At 33.9% G+C, this 18,403-nt stretch overlaps 1 protein-coding gene across 7 annotated transcripts in view; it reads right to left on the bottom strand.

Annotated features, from left to right (window-relative positions):
- Positions 1–719: 719 nt before the first annotated feature.
- Positions 720–18,403, bottom strand: part of LOC121380796 — a 71,983-nt gene continuing 54,299 nt past the window's right edge. For 4 of the 7 annotated variants that reach the window (XM_041509798.1, XM_041509783.1, XM_041509791.1 and 1 more), the window contains 4 exons: positions 16,457–16,528; positions 15,046–15,225; positions 10,591–10,713; positions 720–5,274 (listed from right to left, as the gene is read on the bottom strand). In XM_041509798.1, the coding sequence (XP_041365732.1) occupies positions 5,108–5,274; positions 10,591–10,713; positions 15,046–15,225; positions 16,457–16,528 (542 nt within the window). In that variant the 3' untranslated portion in view covers positions 720–5,107. Of the gene's footprint in view, positions 5,275–10,590; positions 10,714–11,415; positions 11,796–15,045; positions 15,226–16,456; positions 16,529–18,403 lie in introns of those variants that run through there. The other 3 variants (XM_041509814.1, XM_041509806.1, XM_041509821.1) reach the window with 3 other exon arrangements.

Consider the following 18,403-nt stretch of genomic DNA (forward strand, 5'->3'; position numbering starts at 1 on the left):
TATGGTGTCAATAAACTAACACGACTTTCTTTTGATGCAGTTTTCAAATACCTTGATTAACGGGGAGAAATATACTGCTAAGCATGTTACTTACATAGGCATTGACCCTTTGTTGGAAGTTGAATTAATATATTACTCATGGCTTTAGATTGTACCAAACTGATGTTAAACATTGTGCCCAAAATATGAATACCTCAAATAAAGAACAAACTTCCAAAGATTTCACCTCAAAAGCATAGAAATTAGAATAAAATAACTTGAAATGTTTTTCTGAATATCTACAACCCTTCCAACAGCATTTAATACCATTACTCCACCAAAAAGACATTGACATGCTTAGAACAGACACAAAACTGTATGTCCAAATTAGTGAGATCTAAAGTCCAGGGCCCCATTTCACAAAGCGATCTTAGCCCTAAGATCACCTTAAGTGCATAGCTACCTTATGCACCAAGGTGATCTTGGTACTAAGATCGCTTCATGGAACGGGGCCCAGGGCCTATATTTTCAAAACAATCTTAGCGCTACAATACGGTAAAACCATTTTGGGCTATGATACATGTCACAATGACACTCCCCATAGCCTACGATTGTGTTATGATAACATAGCGCTAAGATAGCTTTGAAAATATGGACCCTGATTACTGGTCCTCCAGTTGCTGCCATTTTTAAAGTTTTGTGATTAAAAATTATAGAAATAATTAAAACACACAAAAATATTTGTATATATTTTTAATGAGCTCATAAATATAAACAATGTAACAAATGTTAATGACAAATTACTAACAATTGGTAACAGTCTATTGGAGACCACTAATTGTGTTTACTATATAAATATATGATGAGGGTGACGGGTTTCCCCTTCATTTATTTACAAGTCGTATAACCCTTTGTTAAAAATGATTTTTTTTTTTTTACCTTATTTATCCACCTAGAAAGCAACTCCCCCAAGAAAAGAAGTAGCTGTGGTCCTAAAATTGGTTTTTCTGAATACATGTATAAGTGTAGGTGTAAGTTATTTGTAATTGAATACAGCTGATGAACATTGTAATAGAAAGTGATAATAGCTTATTTCTTACACACCTGTTGCTGAAAATATCATACATTATCAAACTATATCACACAGCGATACCACACGTGTGTTATCAATTTAAAGACATATGATTGGCTGATCCTAGGTGATGACCTTGTCACTACAGCTATACCATCCAATGAAATAAGTATGACTAAAATTGATTGTGCATGATGTATAAACATTTGCTCTGTGATGCATAAGTTAACTGCAAACACAAGTGTCATAGATAAGCTTTATTTGGAAAAGATGTTTAAATTTATTTTAAACCTGTTTTTTTAAGGATATGTTAGAAATAGAATACTACATCTGTGTCTTTCAAAGTGTTTAAAAACATATCCATATCACTTTCCATTTAATTAAGATACATTTTGAAACATCTTGTAAGACTGTACAGGCCACAACAGTTAGTCAATAGATCTAGAACAGTGAGGGATGATTATCACCTTCTCAGTGGATCAAGTAACTCTGTTAAGACTGTACAGGCCACAACAGACTAAATGCTCACATGTTCAAAACGTTCAAGCTAGCACCTTCACCAACTGTTGACTCCAAGATCAAACAACGGAGCACATCCTACAGCAGTGCCCAACCTATCGAGGTTTGAGACAATCTGAGTGGCCTATTAAAACAACCATACAAACCAAACTCTAGGGCGACAGAGGAGAACTGGAAAAGACAGCTCGGCTCATTTTATAGACTGGAATACTGGTGTAGCTTGCGAAAGAAAAATAAAATAGAAAAAAACATGTAAGATAAATGGTATCCAATGCCCACTTATGTATAGTCTGTCTCATCCTTTTACAAATAAATATTTTTGGTCAATAATTTCAGTTTTGGTTTGACATAAGAATAACTTGTAGTAAATTCTGTATTTTCATATGAAAAAAAGGCATCCCCTGTGGGAAGGACTATAGTATTCTAGATTTAATTCATGGTGGATAATGAATATTAACAAAAAGACATAGAGATATTTTGTGAGGAAGGCAACTATGAAGATAATGTCTTTCGCAGGTTGGTGAATGCTATATAGGCCCTATATATATATATATAAAGTGTTTTTGTTAACTTTGGAAACCTCTAGAGACCCTCTTTTTTTTTTTTTCAAAATGCACACCCTGCCGACAAAACTTCTGCATTGATATGGCCCTGTATGATTATGATGAATGTTTAAGAACCAGATGTGAATGTTGTATGGCACAACTGATTATCAAACATTTATGGCACCATTAAATTTTGTTTTTAAAATGCACTCCTTCCCTAGAACATTCCTGTAGTGTATGGGAACTCTTTTTACATGTCCCTATCCAATGAAGTTTCAGGTACAACCCCCGCAACTAAGAAAACAACGTCCACGGCAAAAAAAACAAGCGGTGAAAACAAATTCTATTATAGTCCACAGCAAAAAAAGTGCCTTGGAGAATGAATAACTCCACAACATTGCCAATTGCCGTGGGTATTTGCAGGGGTTGCAGGTACGCCCATCTCGGATTTAACATCTGACATCATCAGTAGCTAATTCAGGGACAGGAGGGCAACATTCCGGTATTGATCTGGCCCTGCAACCATACAATACAATACAAGGAAGGTTTAAGAAAGCTAAATGCTGTAGCTAGATGTGAATGCTGTATGGAATGATTGATTATCAAACATTTATGGCACCATTTTGTGTTCATGAATCCTGTGGATAATAAGACTCGACTAAGTAAAACTGTATATAACTTATTCATAGGCATAAACTACATGTTGTGACATATTGTCCTATACCAAAATCATAGGAATGTTAACCTATAGGTTATGACATATTTTCTTATCCAAAATCATAGGAATGTTAACCTATAGGTCATGACATATTTTCTTATCCAAAATCATAGGAATGTTAACCTATAGGTAATGACATATTTTCTTATCCAAAAATCATGAATACAAATCTTTTTATAGCACAAAAATGTTTTCTTTATATACTTGAGCAAACTGATGACATTTACTAAACCCAAATTAGAAAATATATATATATATATATATATATATATATATATACACACATATACATATACAAGCATTCTGAGAAGAATTAATTATATTTTATTTCACAAATTTGATTAATATTAAGATCTGAATAAGAAGTCTTTTCAGTTGGAAAATAGAAAATACTTTTATTTATGCATTAATTAAATAACTACAATTTATTTCAAAATTATCACAAATTACTGAGATCAAAAACAAAAATGGTTCTAGTATAGCACATATATTGAATTATTACCCATATGGTTAAAAATATGTTGGTACATATCAAAGTGATATGTAACACTTCGACATCATCAATTGGTGCATTACAACATTACATGAACGTCAACCAAACAAGTATGGGTAATAAATAGGATATTAAACTTGCTACCATTTCGTATCATGTTTATGTCCCTCGTAAAATAATTTTCTAAAGTTTGTGACAATTGCAAATTATTTCACTTGGGACATAAACATGATACGAAATGAAAGCTTGTTTAATATCCTATAAATATTTCATCTAAAAACATGCACAGAAAAATTATTTTAAAAAAGATAAAAATTAATAATTTACATTTATGGCTAAACTCCAGAGTGAAAATGTTCATACATGTAGATGCTATTAAAAAAAATATAATGTATATATTTTCTGGAATGTATTAAAAATACTTTAATGTCATAGTCAAGTATTAATCATACTGTACAAGTAATATACAAATATTTACATATTTACAATGTGTAATTATTATATTTACATAATACTTCACTACCAATATCAGTTTTACGAAGTGATCTTAGTGCTAAGATCACTGTAAGTGTATAACTACATTATGCACTTAAGGTGATCTTAGCATTAAGATCGCTTCTTACAATGGGACCCAGGTCATGATCCCCTGGAACATACATTTAAAAAAGGATAATTTGTATAGAACAGGGGGATTTTGACCCCTGACTACCCCCCTCTCTGCACCCACACCAGTGTTAGCACTAAAAGTTTCACATGAGGTATTTTAATGGACATTTACTACAAATACATTTTATGATAATCATTTTAAAAACAAGAAAAAGAATTCTAACAATTACAATATTGTTATAGTTGCCAGTCCTAATTATAAACTTTCAGACTACATGTACACCGGTATACGGGCATTAGTTACACGTTGCGAACATGCGAAGGTGTGCATTCACGAAAACATTTTGCAATAATGATCTTATTTACAGTAGTTTTGTATGGCTTTGTATTGTTTCATTATATACGTACTGAAATGATTGCTCATAATTCAGTTAATATTAAAATAGTTTGAAATATCTTGAATCTTTCAAGCTATAAAATATAATGCTCATAATTTAGACAGTATTCACATAATTTGTAAAGTGTTCAGTATTTCATCATATAATGCTTGCTTGTAATTCAGTTAATATTCTGATAATTTAAAATGTGTTTAGTCTTTCATCATACACAATGAAAAGCTTGTTCACTATTCAGTAGTATTCAGTTGATATTCACATATTTGAAATGCTTTTGTAGTGTTCCATTATATCTAATATAATGCTTTGTCTTAATTTAGTTAATATTGTGATACTTTGAAATGTGTTTAGTCTTTCATCAAATGCATTGAAATACATGTACTTGTTTACAATTCAGTCAATATTCACGTAATTTGAAATGTGTTTAGTCTTTCATCAAATACATTGAAATACATGTACTTGTTCACACTTCAGTCAACATTCACGTAATTTGAAATGTGTTTAGTCTTTCATCAAATACATTGAAATACATGTACTTGTTCACACTTCAATCAATATTCACGTAATTTGAAATGTGGTTAGTCTTTCATCAAATACATTGAAATACATGTACTTGTTCACAATTCAGTCAACATTCACGTAATTTGAAATGTGTTTAGTCTTTCATCAAATACATTGAAATACATGTACTTGTTCACACTTCAATCAATATTCACGTAATTTGAAATGTGTTTAGTCTTTCATCAAAAATACATTGAAATACATGTACTTGTTCACAATTCAATCAATATTCACATAATTTGAAATGTCTTCATAATCTTCTTCGTCATATGATTCGGGAATGTTAACCGGGACTGGAGGGGATAATACACTGGTGGGTCTTCTAGGACCCCGTGCAAATAAACCTTCTAGTTCGGCCTTGATCTTCCTAGTTTCACTGGGTTTTGCTGCAAGAGACAAACTTAAAATTAAACATACAAGTTGCTTCCCTTTTTTTTCATTCTATAGATAGTCAGTAAGAACTATCCAAAGACCTATTTAAAGGGCATTGTAAGATGTTTCCGACTAATAAAATATTTCTGCGATTAAACTTACATATTAAAAACATTTTCTGGTTTAGAATATCAGTGTCTGTATATTCAATGTGTTTCTGGTCATCTTAAGAAGCCCAAACTGGATTTTGTCTTCAAATAATTCCATATGTACGAAAAAATTATATTTTTGGAAATGAAATGAAATTTAACCTAGTACAAATATTACAATGATCAGAAACACGTCTAATATACAGCCACTAATATTTTATGCAGAAAGATATATTTGATATGTAAATACAATCGTTAAAAAGTGTTTGTTAGTCGATAACATCTTAAAAAGTGCAGCAAACTCAGGAATGTCCCTTTAAGAGTGAGAGAAGAATGCATGATACCCGAACATGAATCTCTTTGTGAATGTCTTTCACCAGAGTATGATTTTTCACCGGCTTCGGTGGTGTACGGGTTAAACGATCAAACATTTCTTTTTTTCTTTCTTTTTTAATCTATACTCTCTATACTGAAACTGAATTGTGTTTGATATTTTGGTGGGGGTCAGAGGGTATTTGAGAATTGTGGGGTGGGGGGCCTAGGTTGATAATCTTTCTTTTTATAGCAAATTTTAAAATGTACCACTGTGAACAGAAAAACAAAAAAAATTAAAACATGCACAATATATTATAATTTCAATAGGATGCCCCTCAGCCAGAACAGTTTTAATTAGATTAGGAATTATAATACATGCTGGTTTAGACATAACATGGACAATTTGTACCCAGTTAGTATACATACACAAAACACAGGACATAACAAATATATTAATACACTTGAATACAGAAGTACCAAGATACCATGACAATGCAGGAATACAATAGAATATATATTTAACAAACATGCAAGAGATGCTAACGTATGAACATATTATACACCAGGAAAATCAGGTCGGTTCCATACACCTATAGTTCTGGAAAACATTAATTTGTTTAGAAAACATTTACTGTTTGTGTCACTGGAGAATATATACAGCAGCATATACCAGAATTTGTGTAGCATAAACAGTTAGGGGCATAGGTTTTTTTGTTTTTTGGGGGTTTTTTTTTGGGGGGTTTTTTGGGGGGGGGGGGGGGTTCGGCAGGTTCTCACGAACTTCTCTGCTGAGGCTAAAACAATTTTTTACAGTGCATTATTAGTCTGTTTATATAGGTGTCCAGGAAAATATATAGACGAAGGGTCCACCAGGTTCATATTCACCCTCCTCCTCCACCTCTCCCCCCAGATAAGACCATGCTATACACCATGTTATATTCAGAATGAACAGCATACATGTGTGTCCCCATGTTGTTGTTTTCTGATTTACTTTAAGGATGAGTTGTATTATTTTTATACAATTATGTTGGACACAACAGCTTCAGCCCAATGGGGGCATGATCCACCTCACCCAGAAGAGCACTTGCATGAGTTGCTTTCGTCACAGGATCAAACCCACCCACCCTCTCATGGACTCATTTTCTAATTTGTGTTTTTCTCATTCCAACCAGTATTCCACAACTGGTATATCAAAATCTGTGGTACATAATATTATGTGCTGATCTGTCTGTGGAAAAATGCATTAAAAAAGAGGGTCCCTTTCTGCCAAAGGAAACATGTAGTGGGCTTCCTCTATGATTATACGTCAGAATTACCAAATGTTTGACACTCAATAAATAGCCAATGATTAATAAAACAATGTGCAATATAGTGGTGTCGTTAAACAAAACAAAATTTTAATTAGCCAAATATGTTCCTCTTAACAAGCTGAAACTCTGAGCATAGCTTAAAGGAGACCAGACACCAAACCATATATACGGCGTAATGAATTGTTTGCCATCATAAACCACAACACGCAACTACCGCGCCCCCCTTATTGACTAAGTTAAGCGTGCCAGTCTTGGTTGGGGGTTTTTTTTCCGCCGATTTCCGATGTTTGCCAGAAACTGTCGACAATTGATGAGCTAGACCCGTGACGTCATCGATGAGAGGAAAACTGAAGAAACTACCAAGCAGCATGGACGAAATTAGTGATTCAAGTGACGAAGAATTGTGTCCAGCTTGTGCTAATGGCATCAAACCCTATCAGTTTGAACCACTTATCAGAGACTTTGTCCCTAATCCTGGAAATCAACTGCCGACGAAGACGAGGAAGCCACACGGCCATAGACTAGCATACAAGCATTTTTTAAAACATGATTTTTTATGATATTTTTAATGTAAACTGAAGCAAATGGACCTAATTAGAAGAAAAGCACTAAAAATTTAATAATATTTCATCATAAATCTTGTTCAGCATAGATGTAAATATGACACGTCAGTGGATATTCCATAGGCCAATTTCGCGAATTTGCAAAAAGCGTCTCCTCCTCACCAAAGCAAGATATAATAATTTAACAAAAAACTTTGTTCTCTTAACTAGTTACCCTCCAAGTTTTAATGTGTTTGGTTAAACCGTGTATTTTTTATTATTAAGAAAATGTGTTACCAGTCTGCCGAAACTGTCCACAGCCGGGTACAGAAACACAGAAATGTTGGAAAATATTATACTGTTGCCACATACTTATCAACAATATTATTATGTAGTCTTTGCATTTATTAATATAAAATACAACAGATCCGTAGGAACTGGGGAGGGGCGGGCCTAGGGGCTTGTTCTCCACCACACACTCTAGGATGAAAATGTATGTTTTAAGTTTTCACTACTCTGCATAAATAAAGATGATATAAAGATAAAACTCTAGTTTGTATCCCTCACTAGAGACTGTATTCCCCCCTTCCCCCACTTCAAATATCGTTCCTACAGGCCTGTACAAATGTAGATACTATGTAGAGGGTGAGGTTAGGAACCAGTTCCTTTTATCTTTGGATTTTGTAATCATGATTTCAAACCAACTGTTTCAGGTAATTTGCTCCACATACTGACATAAAACACATTTGTTATATATTGGAATAAAATAAAAATAATTACAATATATCCAGTGTTATTTTCTTTAATCATTCATGGAGGAAGAAGGAAGTCCTGATGAAAATATATTACAGGTAAAATATATTACAGGTAAAACAAAATAACATATGATGCTTATTCCATGTGGTAACTGTTGTTAATTTTTGTTTAAATTGCTAGATGCCAAAAGCGATTAATTATATTATTTTATGGTAGCAGTCGAAAATTAGACGACCAATTGTTTCAACCTCTGCCAAAGGTACCAGGTTTTCTGCCAGAAAATAATTTGAGGGTACGTAATAAAACAGGCCCGTAGGAACTTGGGGGGGGGGGGGGGGGGGGTGTGTGTGTGCCCTCTACTTGTGAGCTTTTCTTTATCACATTAATTTTTGCCATTGTAACCAAAATCTGATGTAGAGTTTATACCCGGTCCGTCAGTGCCACCCCCCCCCCCACCCCCCCCCAAGTCGTTCCTGCGGGCCTGTAAAAACTAAATATATTCAAAGGAGTATATTGGGTGGTTATAGGTTTGAAATATTTTTTTTATTGAACATTTTATTTCATGCACTTTTATAAATTTTAAACAGCAATTATGTTACCATAATCTATCGAAAAAATAAAACATTATATATAGACATTAATTTCTTAGATTTTTTAGTACATACATGTAAGTTTACCCTCCGCACCCTCAGGCAGAAACACAGGGTAGGTATTAAAATAATTATTTGGTGTGGAGTATTTTTAATATGACATACAGAAAGCATTGAAAAGTACAATTTTATTATGCTTTAATAATCAACATTAGCTTTAAAACTAATTAACCATCATTCCTTCTGGCCACAGTACATATGTTGTTCCTGCCAAAGTGTTAGCATTTTAATTTTAATGACAATATACTGAACTGACTATAAACATTGTTAACTAACGTAATAATTCACGTTTTGAAGCTGTTTTGTTATACGGTTAACAAACCAACTAGATCAAGAGACGTTAGAATGGAGTCGTTATGGGTTGTCTGTGAAAATTAATTTGGTAATTATAGGTAAATAAATGTGAAGTTTAAATATTCGTATGTGAACAAATTGCAATACCTTTATTTAATGTATATCTTAAGTACATACTTGTTTTAATTTTCACATTGTAAATGTACCATAACCTGCTGTATTTAGTTGGTGTAAAGCCCATTCGACAACAATAATGCGTCCATGTTTTAAAACACTGCGCAGTTAACCATCATATAATTACGTCCACAGTATATAATAACACTTAATTATCTTGTAAATTAAATTTCCGATAAACCTGGAGACCCAAAAAAGAAAAGAAAAGACGACTAAAAGGCACAACCAAAGAATCAACACGTGTACCAGTAACTCTCACCGATGACGTATTGCCTCGCTTTCGTTCAGATCTATGCATAATCCCGCCCACTTCTGTTTTTACCCCAAACCTAAGACTCGCAGCTGACCGGTGCCTCGCAGCGAGCCGGGCGTTAGAGTAATGCGGTCTTTGACGCTAACTTAATCCATTACACACTACATGTCTTTTGGTGTCCGGTCTCCTTTAATCATGTACTGTTACAGAACAAAGTTTGTTTTTCTTGATGATTTACCCATTTTTGACAGAGTCTTGGCCCTTGAACTTAGGAGATACAAAAATTTGTTGGGCCCGGTAGGGAGACATGTATTGCTTTAGGCGTACACTCAGAATGCTTCCATCTATAAGACTTGATTTTAATGGAAGGAAGGAAATGTTTTATTTAACGACGCACTCAACACATTTTATTTACAGTTACATGGCGTCGGACATATGGTTAAGTACCACACAGACATCGAGAGGAAACCTGCTGTTGCCACTTCAGGGGCTACTCTTTTTGATTAGCAGCAACGGATCTTTTATATGCACCATCCCACAGACAGGATAGTACATACTATGACCTTTGTTACACCAGTTGTGGAGCACTGGCTGGAACGAGAAATAGCCCAATGGGCCCACTGACAGGAATCGATCCTAGATTGATTGTGCATCAGGCGAATGCTTTGATTTTAGTGACATATCTCCTTAAGAGTTTCCAGACCTAGTAGACTGTCGCTACGCAAACAGGGCTATGTGGTGGGATATCTCCTTAAGAGTTTCCAGACCTATTTGACTGCCGCTACGCAAACGGGGCTATGTGGTGGGATATCTCCTTAAGAGTTTCCAGACCTAGTAGACTGCCGCTACACAAATGGGGCTATGCGGTGGGATATCTCCTTCCTTACCTCTGATGCCCATCTCTGAAGTCCTGTCATTACCAGACATAGCAGCCTCACTCTGGGTCACTCTAGCAGACGGCAAAGGAGGCCCAGCCCCTGTTGGCTCTTCACCGGGAAGTGAAAAACTCACTGGAATAGCGGCAGCACATGCATCATTGTAATAGTCCGATGCCTCACACAGCGAGTGCGAGCGGATTTTGTTAGTGAACCCTACGTTCTTGTTAGTGAGCCCAACTACTCTGTAACTAGTGTCAAAAGCTGATGCAGAGAAAGTGTTAAATTGTTGCTGCTTCTTCAAAGCACACCACGACTTTCGTTTGACTGGTGGTGGGATTTTATGGCTATCTGTGAAGCAAAAAAAGATATAATGTTAGTGGATTATAGGATATAATGTTAGTGGATTATAGGATATAATGTTAGTGGATTATAGGATGTCTAAAAGCATTTTATAAATAGAATCTGTAATGGCGATCTGGCTTTACAAGTAAAGTAAAGTTTGTTTTATTTAACGACGCCGCTAGAGCACATTGATTTTTTATCTTATCATCGGCTATTGGACGTCAAACATATGGTCATTCTGACACTGTTTTTAGAGGAAACCCGCTGTCGCCACATAGGCTACTCTTTTTACGACAGGCAGCAAGGGATCTTTTATTTGCGCTTCCCACAGGCAGGATAGCACAAACCATGGCCTTTGTTGAACCAGTTATGGATCACTGGTCGGTGCAAGTGGTTTACACCTACCCATTGAGCCTTGCGGAGCACTCACTCAGGGTTTGGAGTCGGTATCTCGATTAAAAATTCCATGCCTCGACTGGGATCCGAACCCAGTACCTACCAGCCTGTAGACCGATGGCCTGCCACGACGCCACCGAGGCCGGTGCTGGCTTTACAATGACAATATTAATATTTTAATTGCTGAGCTTCTGTTGGCAGACAGAAAAAGAAACCCAAAAACTAAATCATGACAAAAAAGACAGATCTGTAAACGACAAGAAGCAGTTGTATTTTGGTTATACAGCTTGTAAGCATTAATTAAAGCAGTGAATATTATACAACATCAACAGCAACACAAAACACAAAGCACACATTTCACAGTAGCAGTAGAACTAAAGAACTAAGGTACAACAATAATGGATTTCCTGATATCAAATCACAAAACACACATTTCACAGTTGCAGTAGAACAAAGGTACACAACCAATGGATTTCCTGAAATCAAATCACCGAACACACATTTCACAGTTGCAGTGGAACAAAGGTACACAACTAATGGATTTCTTCCTATTATATAATTAAAATGGCCATTAAATAATGAATATGGCCACAGCCAAACCTGATCATGTACAGCAGACACGTGGGGTGTAGACTGGCGAGCAGAGTTTATAGGTGGACTGAGTGTCATGATCCCACAGAAAATATAGTGAAAAAAAAAGAGAAGAAAATCTGAATCTGAAACCTCCACAGCCTCCATAAATTCAGTGGATGGATGCAGTGAAATGATTTGTTTTCAGTGGTGCTGGGTGTCTTGGTTGGAAATTGTCTAGATATAATGCTATACAGGTGGCCTTTTTTGAAGCTGCAACACCGTATCCCCATGAAAAATCATGTATCCATCACTACCATACTATACATGTACAACATACTACAACCTGCTCTGTATTATGAGATCAGCTATCTTAAAAATATCATTTGACTGTTTTAAAAAAAAGCATTTAAATTAATTTAGCTTGATCTGTGTTAAGCAAAAAGGTATATAAAGAGACAACCGTTTGATAATCATTCTCTTTGGTGCACATATAATAGAAAAAAAGCCAACAATAAATTTGTTTTAGCTCTACACTAGAAAGGAAAGAAATATATCAGAAAGATAAAAAAAAACTAAAAAAAACTACTACTATAACTTAAGTTAGTTAAATTTGGCAGTGGTGTGTGTGTATGTTTTAAATTGGACAAAAAAAAAAACTATTCTAAAGCAATTTGACAAATTTTATTTCAAACTGGAGTCAAATTCAATTTGTCTCAACCAATCAAAGGCTCATTAAACTATTGCACTGGCCTTTTAAAAAAATTCATAAGAAATATTATTTGACAAATTCAACATCAATTCATAAAGGCACTAAATACGTATAGTTTTATGTAGTTTCAAATGATGTTTTACTTAATAAGAACCAGTAATTAATTACCAAATGCTGCTGATACATACATAAATAGTCAAAGCTTTGAAAACATGTTTTGTACACAGACCTGTCAACCTTTAGTCAAGAGAAAGCAGGAGGTGTGTGTTGAAAAAGCAGGAGATTTGGTCAAAAAGCAGGAGATTTTTTAAATTCACACAATTTAACCCAAAATCGCAAGATTTAAAAAAAACATTATTACAATAAGTTATATGAATACTTTATAATGTCATATATACTTCTTAACTTTAGATCTTGGCATTAAAAAAAAAAAAAAAATATTATTATTATTATTATTTTTTTTTTTTAAGTTTAAATATTATTATGATTTAATACATATTTAAAAAAAAAAAATATTTTATCCAAAAATGTTAAGAACATGAACAAGAAATAAAAAATTTAATTAGTACATTTACGGTATTACACTTACAGCCTTACAGGTTGCGTTACATTATCATTTGTGGTTAGTGTACCTAAGTACCAAAGACAAATTTATATAAATCTTATAAATTAATATTCAGTTTTTACTATAATGAGGAACGGTGGCGTGGTACTGATTTAAAATCATTATAATGATGCAATAAACATTGTATTTTCATTAATCATAAGTAAAACCTCATTACGGACATCGTGTGAAATATACCGGAATTATACCCATTTCCGTGAGTAACTTTATGTCAATGTCAAACAACATTTTTTAATTGTACAAAAATAATTTCTTGAAGTGTACCCTTATAACCAACATTTTACCGCACAAACATACAAAATTAACTGACACAAGTATGTTTATACAGCTAATTGGTCTTTTCGTTGTCTTGCTGTGACATGTGATTTTAACATGCATCGTGTGTATCGCTGTCAACTCAGATTTGTCATAGTTGCATTATGTAATCCAGTGGGAAGACATTTTACAATTCAGAGGTGTTATTAAAAGTAAAGTTTGTTTTATTTAACGACGCCACTAGAGCACATTGATTTTTAATCTTATCATCGGCTATTGGAACTAAATTGGATAGTTTTTTTTTTTTATATGGCAACACTGAATGTCAATACACAGCCTGTTTAATTAGCGGCAACACGCTTCGTAGCCATTACGATGACAACAAACATTATAATAACACATCATTTTATAAACTCCATGTGCTTTTTTAACAATATAAATAGGCTATCCCACAATTCTCACTTCGGCAAAGGTTAAACAGTCGGGACAATTCGGCCTGTTACATTCTCGGAAACCGAAAGTAGTCGACATTTTCCGAATGAGAAAAAAAGGCAGAGTTACTTCCCTTCTGTTATTTTGACAAAAGAGGATCGATTTTTTTTTTATGCTTACAAAAATGTCATTTAACAGGAGAAACTGTCTCCCGCACAGGTGAAAGGAGATTTGATCAAATACCGGGAGACTCCCGCGGAATCCGGGAGGGTTGACAGGTCTGCAATTTGTACAACAGTGTGCTATATTTTTAAAAAGTTAATTATAAAACAGTATATTTATATCCTTTATATTTTCATAATGACACATTTTAATAGAGTAATACAACATTTAATTACTGGTTCTTTTTAAAATAACAAATTAAGGCTTGTCAAAGAATTTATCAGGAGTTTTAAGTCAACAGAAATCCTCTTTCCCCATCACATTAGATTCCATTGGAAACTGGAATCAATTTTAAATGTATAGTAGTGCATGGTCTGGGGCTTTTATGGAAGGGAAGGGACAGACATAAAAGTTATTTATGAACTGACCTAAAATTACTGTATTACAGATAAGAAATATTTTGATTATTCTATAATTCCACATTTTAGTGCCAGTTAAAAACACTTCCAGTTCATGTTCTTTGATATTTAAAAATATGCACAGTAACCCACTACTTTTCAGGAACCTGGCAAAGGATTTCCAAATTATTATCCATAGGTATCTTCATTTCTCATAATACTAACTGAATACTAACTGAATGAGGTGCTGTTTTTATTCTAAGGTTCTTATGAGTAATTTTTCTGGGCATCTTTGTCCAAAGTTGAATGAAATTTATCTTAAATGTTTCATTAAGACAACAAAATGACTACAACATGGATCATGGGCTCCTGATGCCTCACTGAATCTTAAATAAACATGCCTTAACAATCTGCCTCTCTAGTAAGGTGATCATTGAATGAAATTCTTAAATGATCAATTTAGACAATAAATTGACTACACGGTGGACCAAGGGCTTCTTATGTTTCTCTGAATCTTAATGTTTTGTTAACAATCTTCCCCATCTATCAAGGAGGTAATCATTAGTACTAACCTTTCCTCTGCTGTGGTGTATCTGGGAGATTTCTGGAGCTGGGAGAGTTTTTCATCTGCTGCTCAAACTGACTCATCAGAGTGCTGACGGGCCGGGATGTTGGGGTGTCTACAGAACGTTGTTGGGGTGTCTGTCCTGGTGCTACAATGCCTGGTGCAGGTAATTCTGATGATACGGGTACTGGAAGACAATATGCATTACAGTTCAACTACTATGAATGTCCTGGTGCTACAATGTCTGGTGCACGTAATTCTGATGATACGGGTACTGGAAGACAATATGCATTACAGTTCAACTACTATGAATGTCCTGGTGCTACAATGCCTGGTGCACGTAATTCTGATGATACGGGTACTGGAAGACAATATGCATTACAGTTCAACTACTATGAATGTCCTGGTGCTACAATGCCTGGTGCACGTAATTCTGATGATACGGGTACTGGAAGACAATATGCATTACAGTTCAACTACTATGAATGTCCTGGTGCTACAATGCCTGGTGCACGTAATTCTGATGATACGGGTACTGGAAGACAATATGCATTACAGTTCAACTACTATGAATGTCCTGGTGCTACAATGCCTGGTGCACGTAATTCTGATGATAGGGTACTGGAAGACAATATTACAGTTCATTACCTGGTGCTACAATGCCTGGTCAACTACTATGACATGTCCTGGTGCTACAATGCCTGGTGCACGTAATTCTGATGATACGGGTACTGGAAGACAATATACATTACTGGTCAACTACTATGAATGTCCTGGTGCTACAATGCCTGGTGCACGTAATTCTGATGATACGGGTACTGGAAGACAATATACATTACTGGTCAACTACTATGAATGTCCTGGTGCTGGTAATTCTGATGATACGGGTACTGGAAGACAATATACATTACTGGTCAACTACTATGAATGTCCTGGTGCTGGTAATTCTGATGATACGGGTACTGGAAGACAATATACATTACTGGTCAACTACTATGAATGTCTTGGCGCCACAATGCCTGATGCTGGTAAATCTGATGATATGGGTACTGGAAGACAATAGGCATTACTGGTCAACTACTATGGAATAGCAAAATATCTTTAACTGGTAACTTAATTTGGTTGGAACAAACACTGAAAGAAAATTTTAATTTATTGATGAATTAAGAGATAATACAATTCCTGGAGCTGCAGAATACATAGTATAAATAAACTAATCAATACCTGAACCAACCTGCCAAAGTAAAATGGCAGAATTAAAACAAATATTATGATGTGTAAAAAACAAAATGATATAATAAATAAAGTAACTAATGCCTTAATCAATCTGTAAGCCAAATTGCAGCATTAAAACAAATATTATGATATGTAAAAACAAAAATGATATAACATATAAAGTAACTAATGCCTGAACCAACCTGCCAAAGAAAAATTGCAGCCTGGTGGATAGATGTTTGGAACGGATTTAGATCGAGATCTGGTTTTCTGCACTGATGAGAAAATAAAATCACATTTGGGTCAAAAACTAACAAGTCACAAAACACATTTGTTTATTTACTCTTTATACTTTATGATTTAAGTTAAAATGAAACTTGAATAATAACATTCTAAATATTGATGGAATAGTATTTGAGCATTATTTGAAAACAAAATTCATTTATTTTATTTCACTTTTAGTATTTTTGTTTTAAATATAAACATATATTTGACAAGAAAGTTAAAGGAACTATGTCCTTTTACAATACCACTTGGTATTCTGTCATCTAAAACTTAGTTTATTGCTAGTTTTTATGTTACATCTATAGTCATATGAAATTTATTTCTGAGTGTACATATTATAGCAGGGCTCGAAATGCAGTGTTAGTACATGCACCGGTGCATGCTGATTTTTGCATGTGCATGTAACTTTTAAAACTGGGTGCACGCGGTGCATGCTAATATTTTTCAAGTACTGTGTATTGCGTAAAAAAGTTGATAACTTGCTTAATACAAAACACAAATATTCGTACGTTTTTGTAATAGGCCTATTATAGATTTCTGTAAGGCATTTACGTTGGGTGAAATTTTCAAATTTGATCAAGAATCAGTAATAAACGCAGTTGTATAACGTTCCGGTACTGTTAATAAATAAATATAGGTATTGCCAAATAATTCTGAATAGCTTCGTATAAAAAAACAAATGAAATTGCCTTATTTTTGGTGCATGCAGAATTTTAATGGTGCATGTAACTTTTTTTTCAGCATGCACCTGGTGCATGTAGATTTGTTTTTTTCATTTCTAGCCCTGTATAGTATATGACATCCACCTAAAAATGTATCCAAATTACATGTAATAATCAAATTGCATGTTACAGGCTTGTAAACTAATCAAATTACATAATGCAGTTTATTAGAAATTGTAAGGCGTTAACTTATAAAAATGCATGTTACAGTTTGTTAGAAATTGTAAGGCGTTAACTTATAAAAATGCATGTTAGTTTGTTAGAAATTGTAAGGCGTTAACTTATAAAAATGCATGTTACAGTTTGTTAGAAATTGTAAGGCGTTAACTTATAAAAATGCATGTTACAGTTTGTTAGAAATTGTAAGGCGTTAACTTATAAAAATGCATGTTACAGTTTGTTAGAAATTGTAAGGCGTTAACTTATAAAAATGCATGTTACAGTTTGTTAGAAATTGTAAGGCGTTAACTTATAAAAATGCATGTTACAGTTTGTTAGAAATTGTAAGGCGTTAACTTATAAAAATGCATGTTACAGTTTGTTAGAAATTGTAAGGCGTTAACTTATAAAAATGCATGTTACAGTTTGTTAGAAATTGTAAGGCGTTAACTTATAAAAATGCATGTTACAGTTTGTTAGAAATTGTTAGGGGTTAACTTATAAAAATGCATGTTACAGTTTGTTAGAAATTGTAAGGCGTTAACTTATAAAAATGCATGTTACAGTTTGTTAGAAATTGTAAGGCGTTAACTTATAAAAATGCATGTTACAGTTTGTTAGAAATTGTAAGGTGTTAACTAATAAAAATGCATGTTACAGTTTATTAGAAATTGTTAGGTGTTGATTAATCAAATTACTTGTTACAAATTTGTCAACTAATCAAATTACATTTTACAATTTACAAAAAATTGTTAGCTGTTGACTAATCAAATTACATGTTACAAATTTGTTGAATAATCAAATTACATTACAGTTTATTAGAAATTATTTTCTTAGTGTTTAAGCTGGAACCAAAAAAAACCTTTAATAGTATGTGCAATTCGGCAAATTTGATCAGAAAAAAATCTGAACCAAAATTCAAGTTTCAGTTACTGATAGCCAAACAAAATGTAAACAAAATTAAGGTTCTAGCTCAATCCTAAA

This window comes from Gigantopelta aegis, chromosome 2, assembly GCF_016097555.1.
Source record: "Gigantopelta aegis isolate Gae_Host chromosome 2, Gae_host_genome, whole genome shotgun sequence".
Taxonomy (NCBI): domain Eukaryota; kingdom Metazoa; phylum Mollusca; class Gastropoda; order Neomphalida; family Peltospiridae; genus Gigantopelta; species Gigantopelta aegis.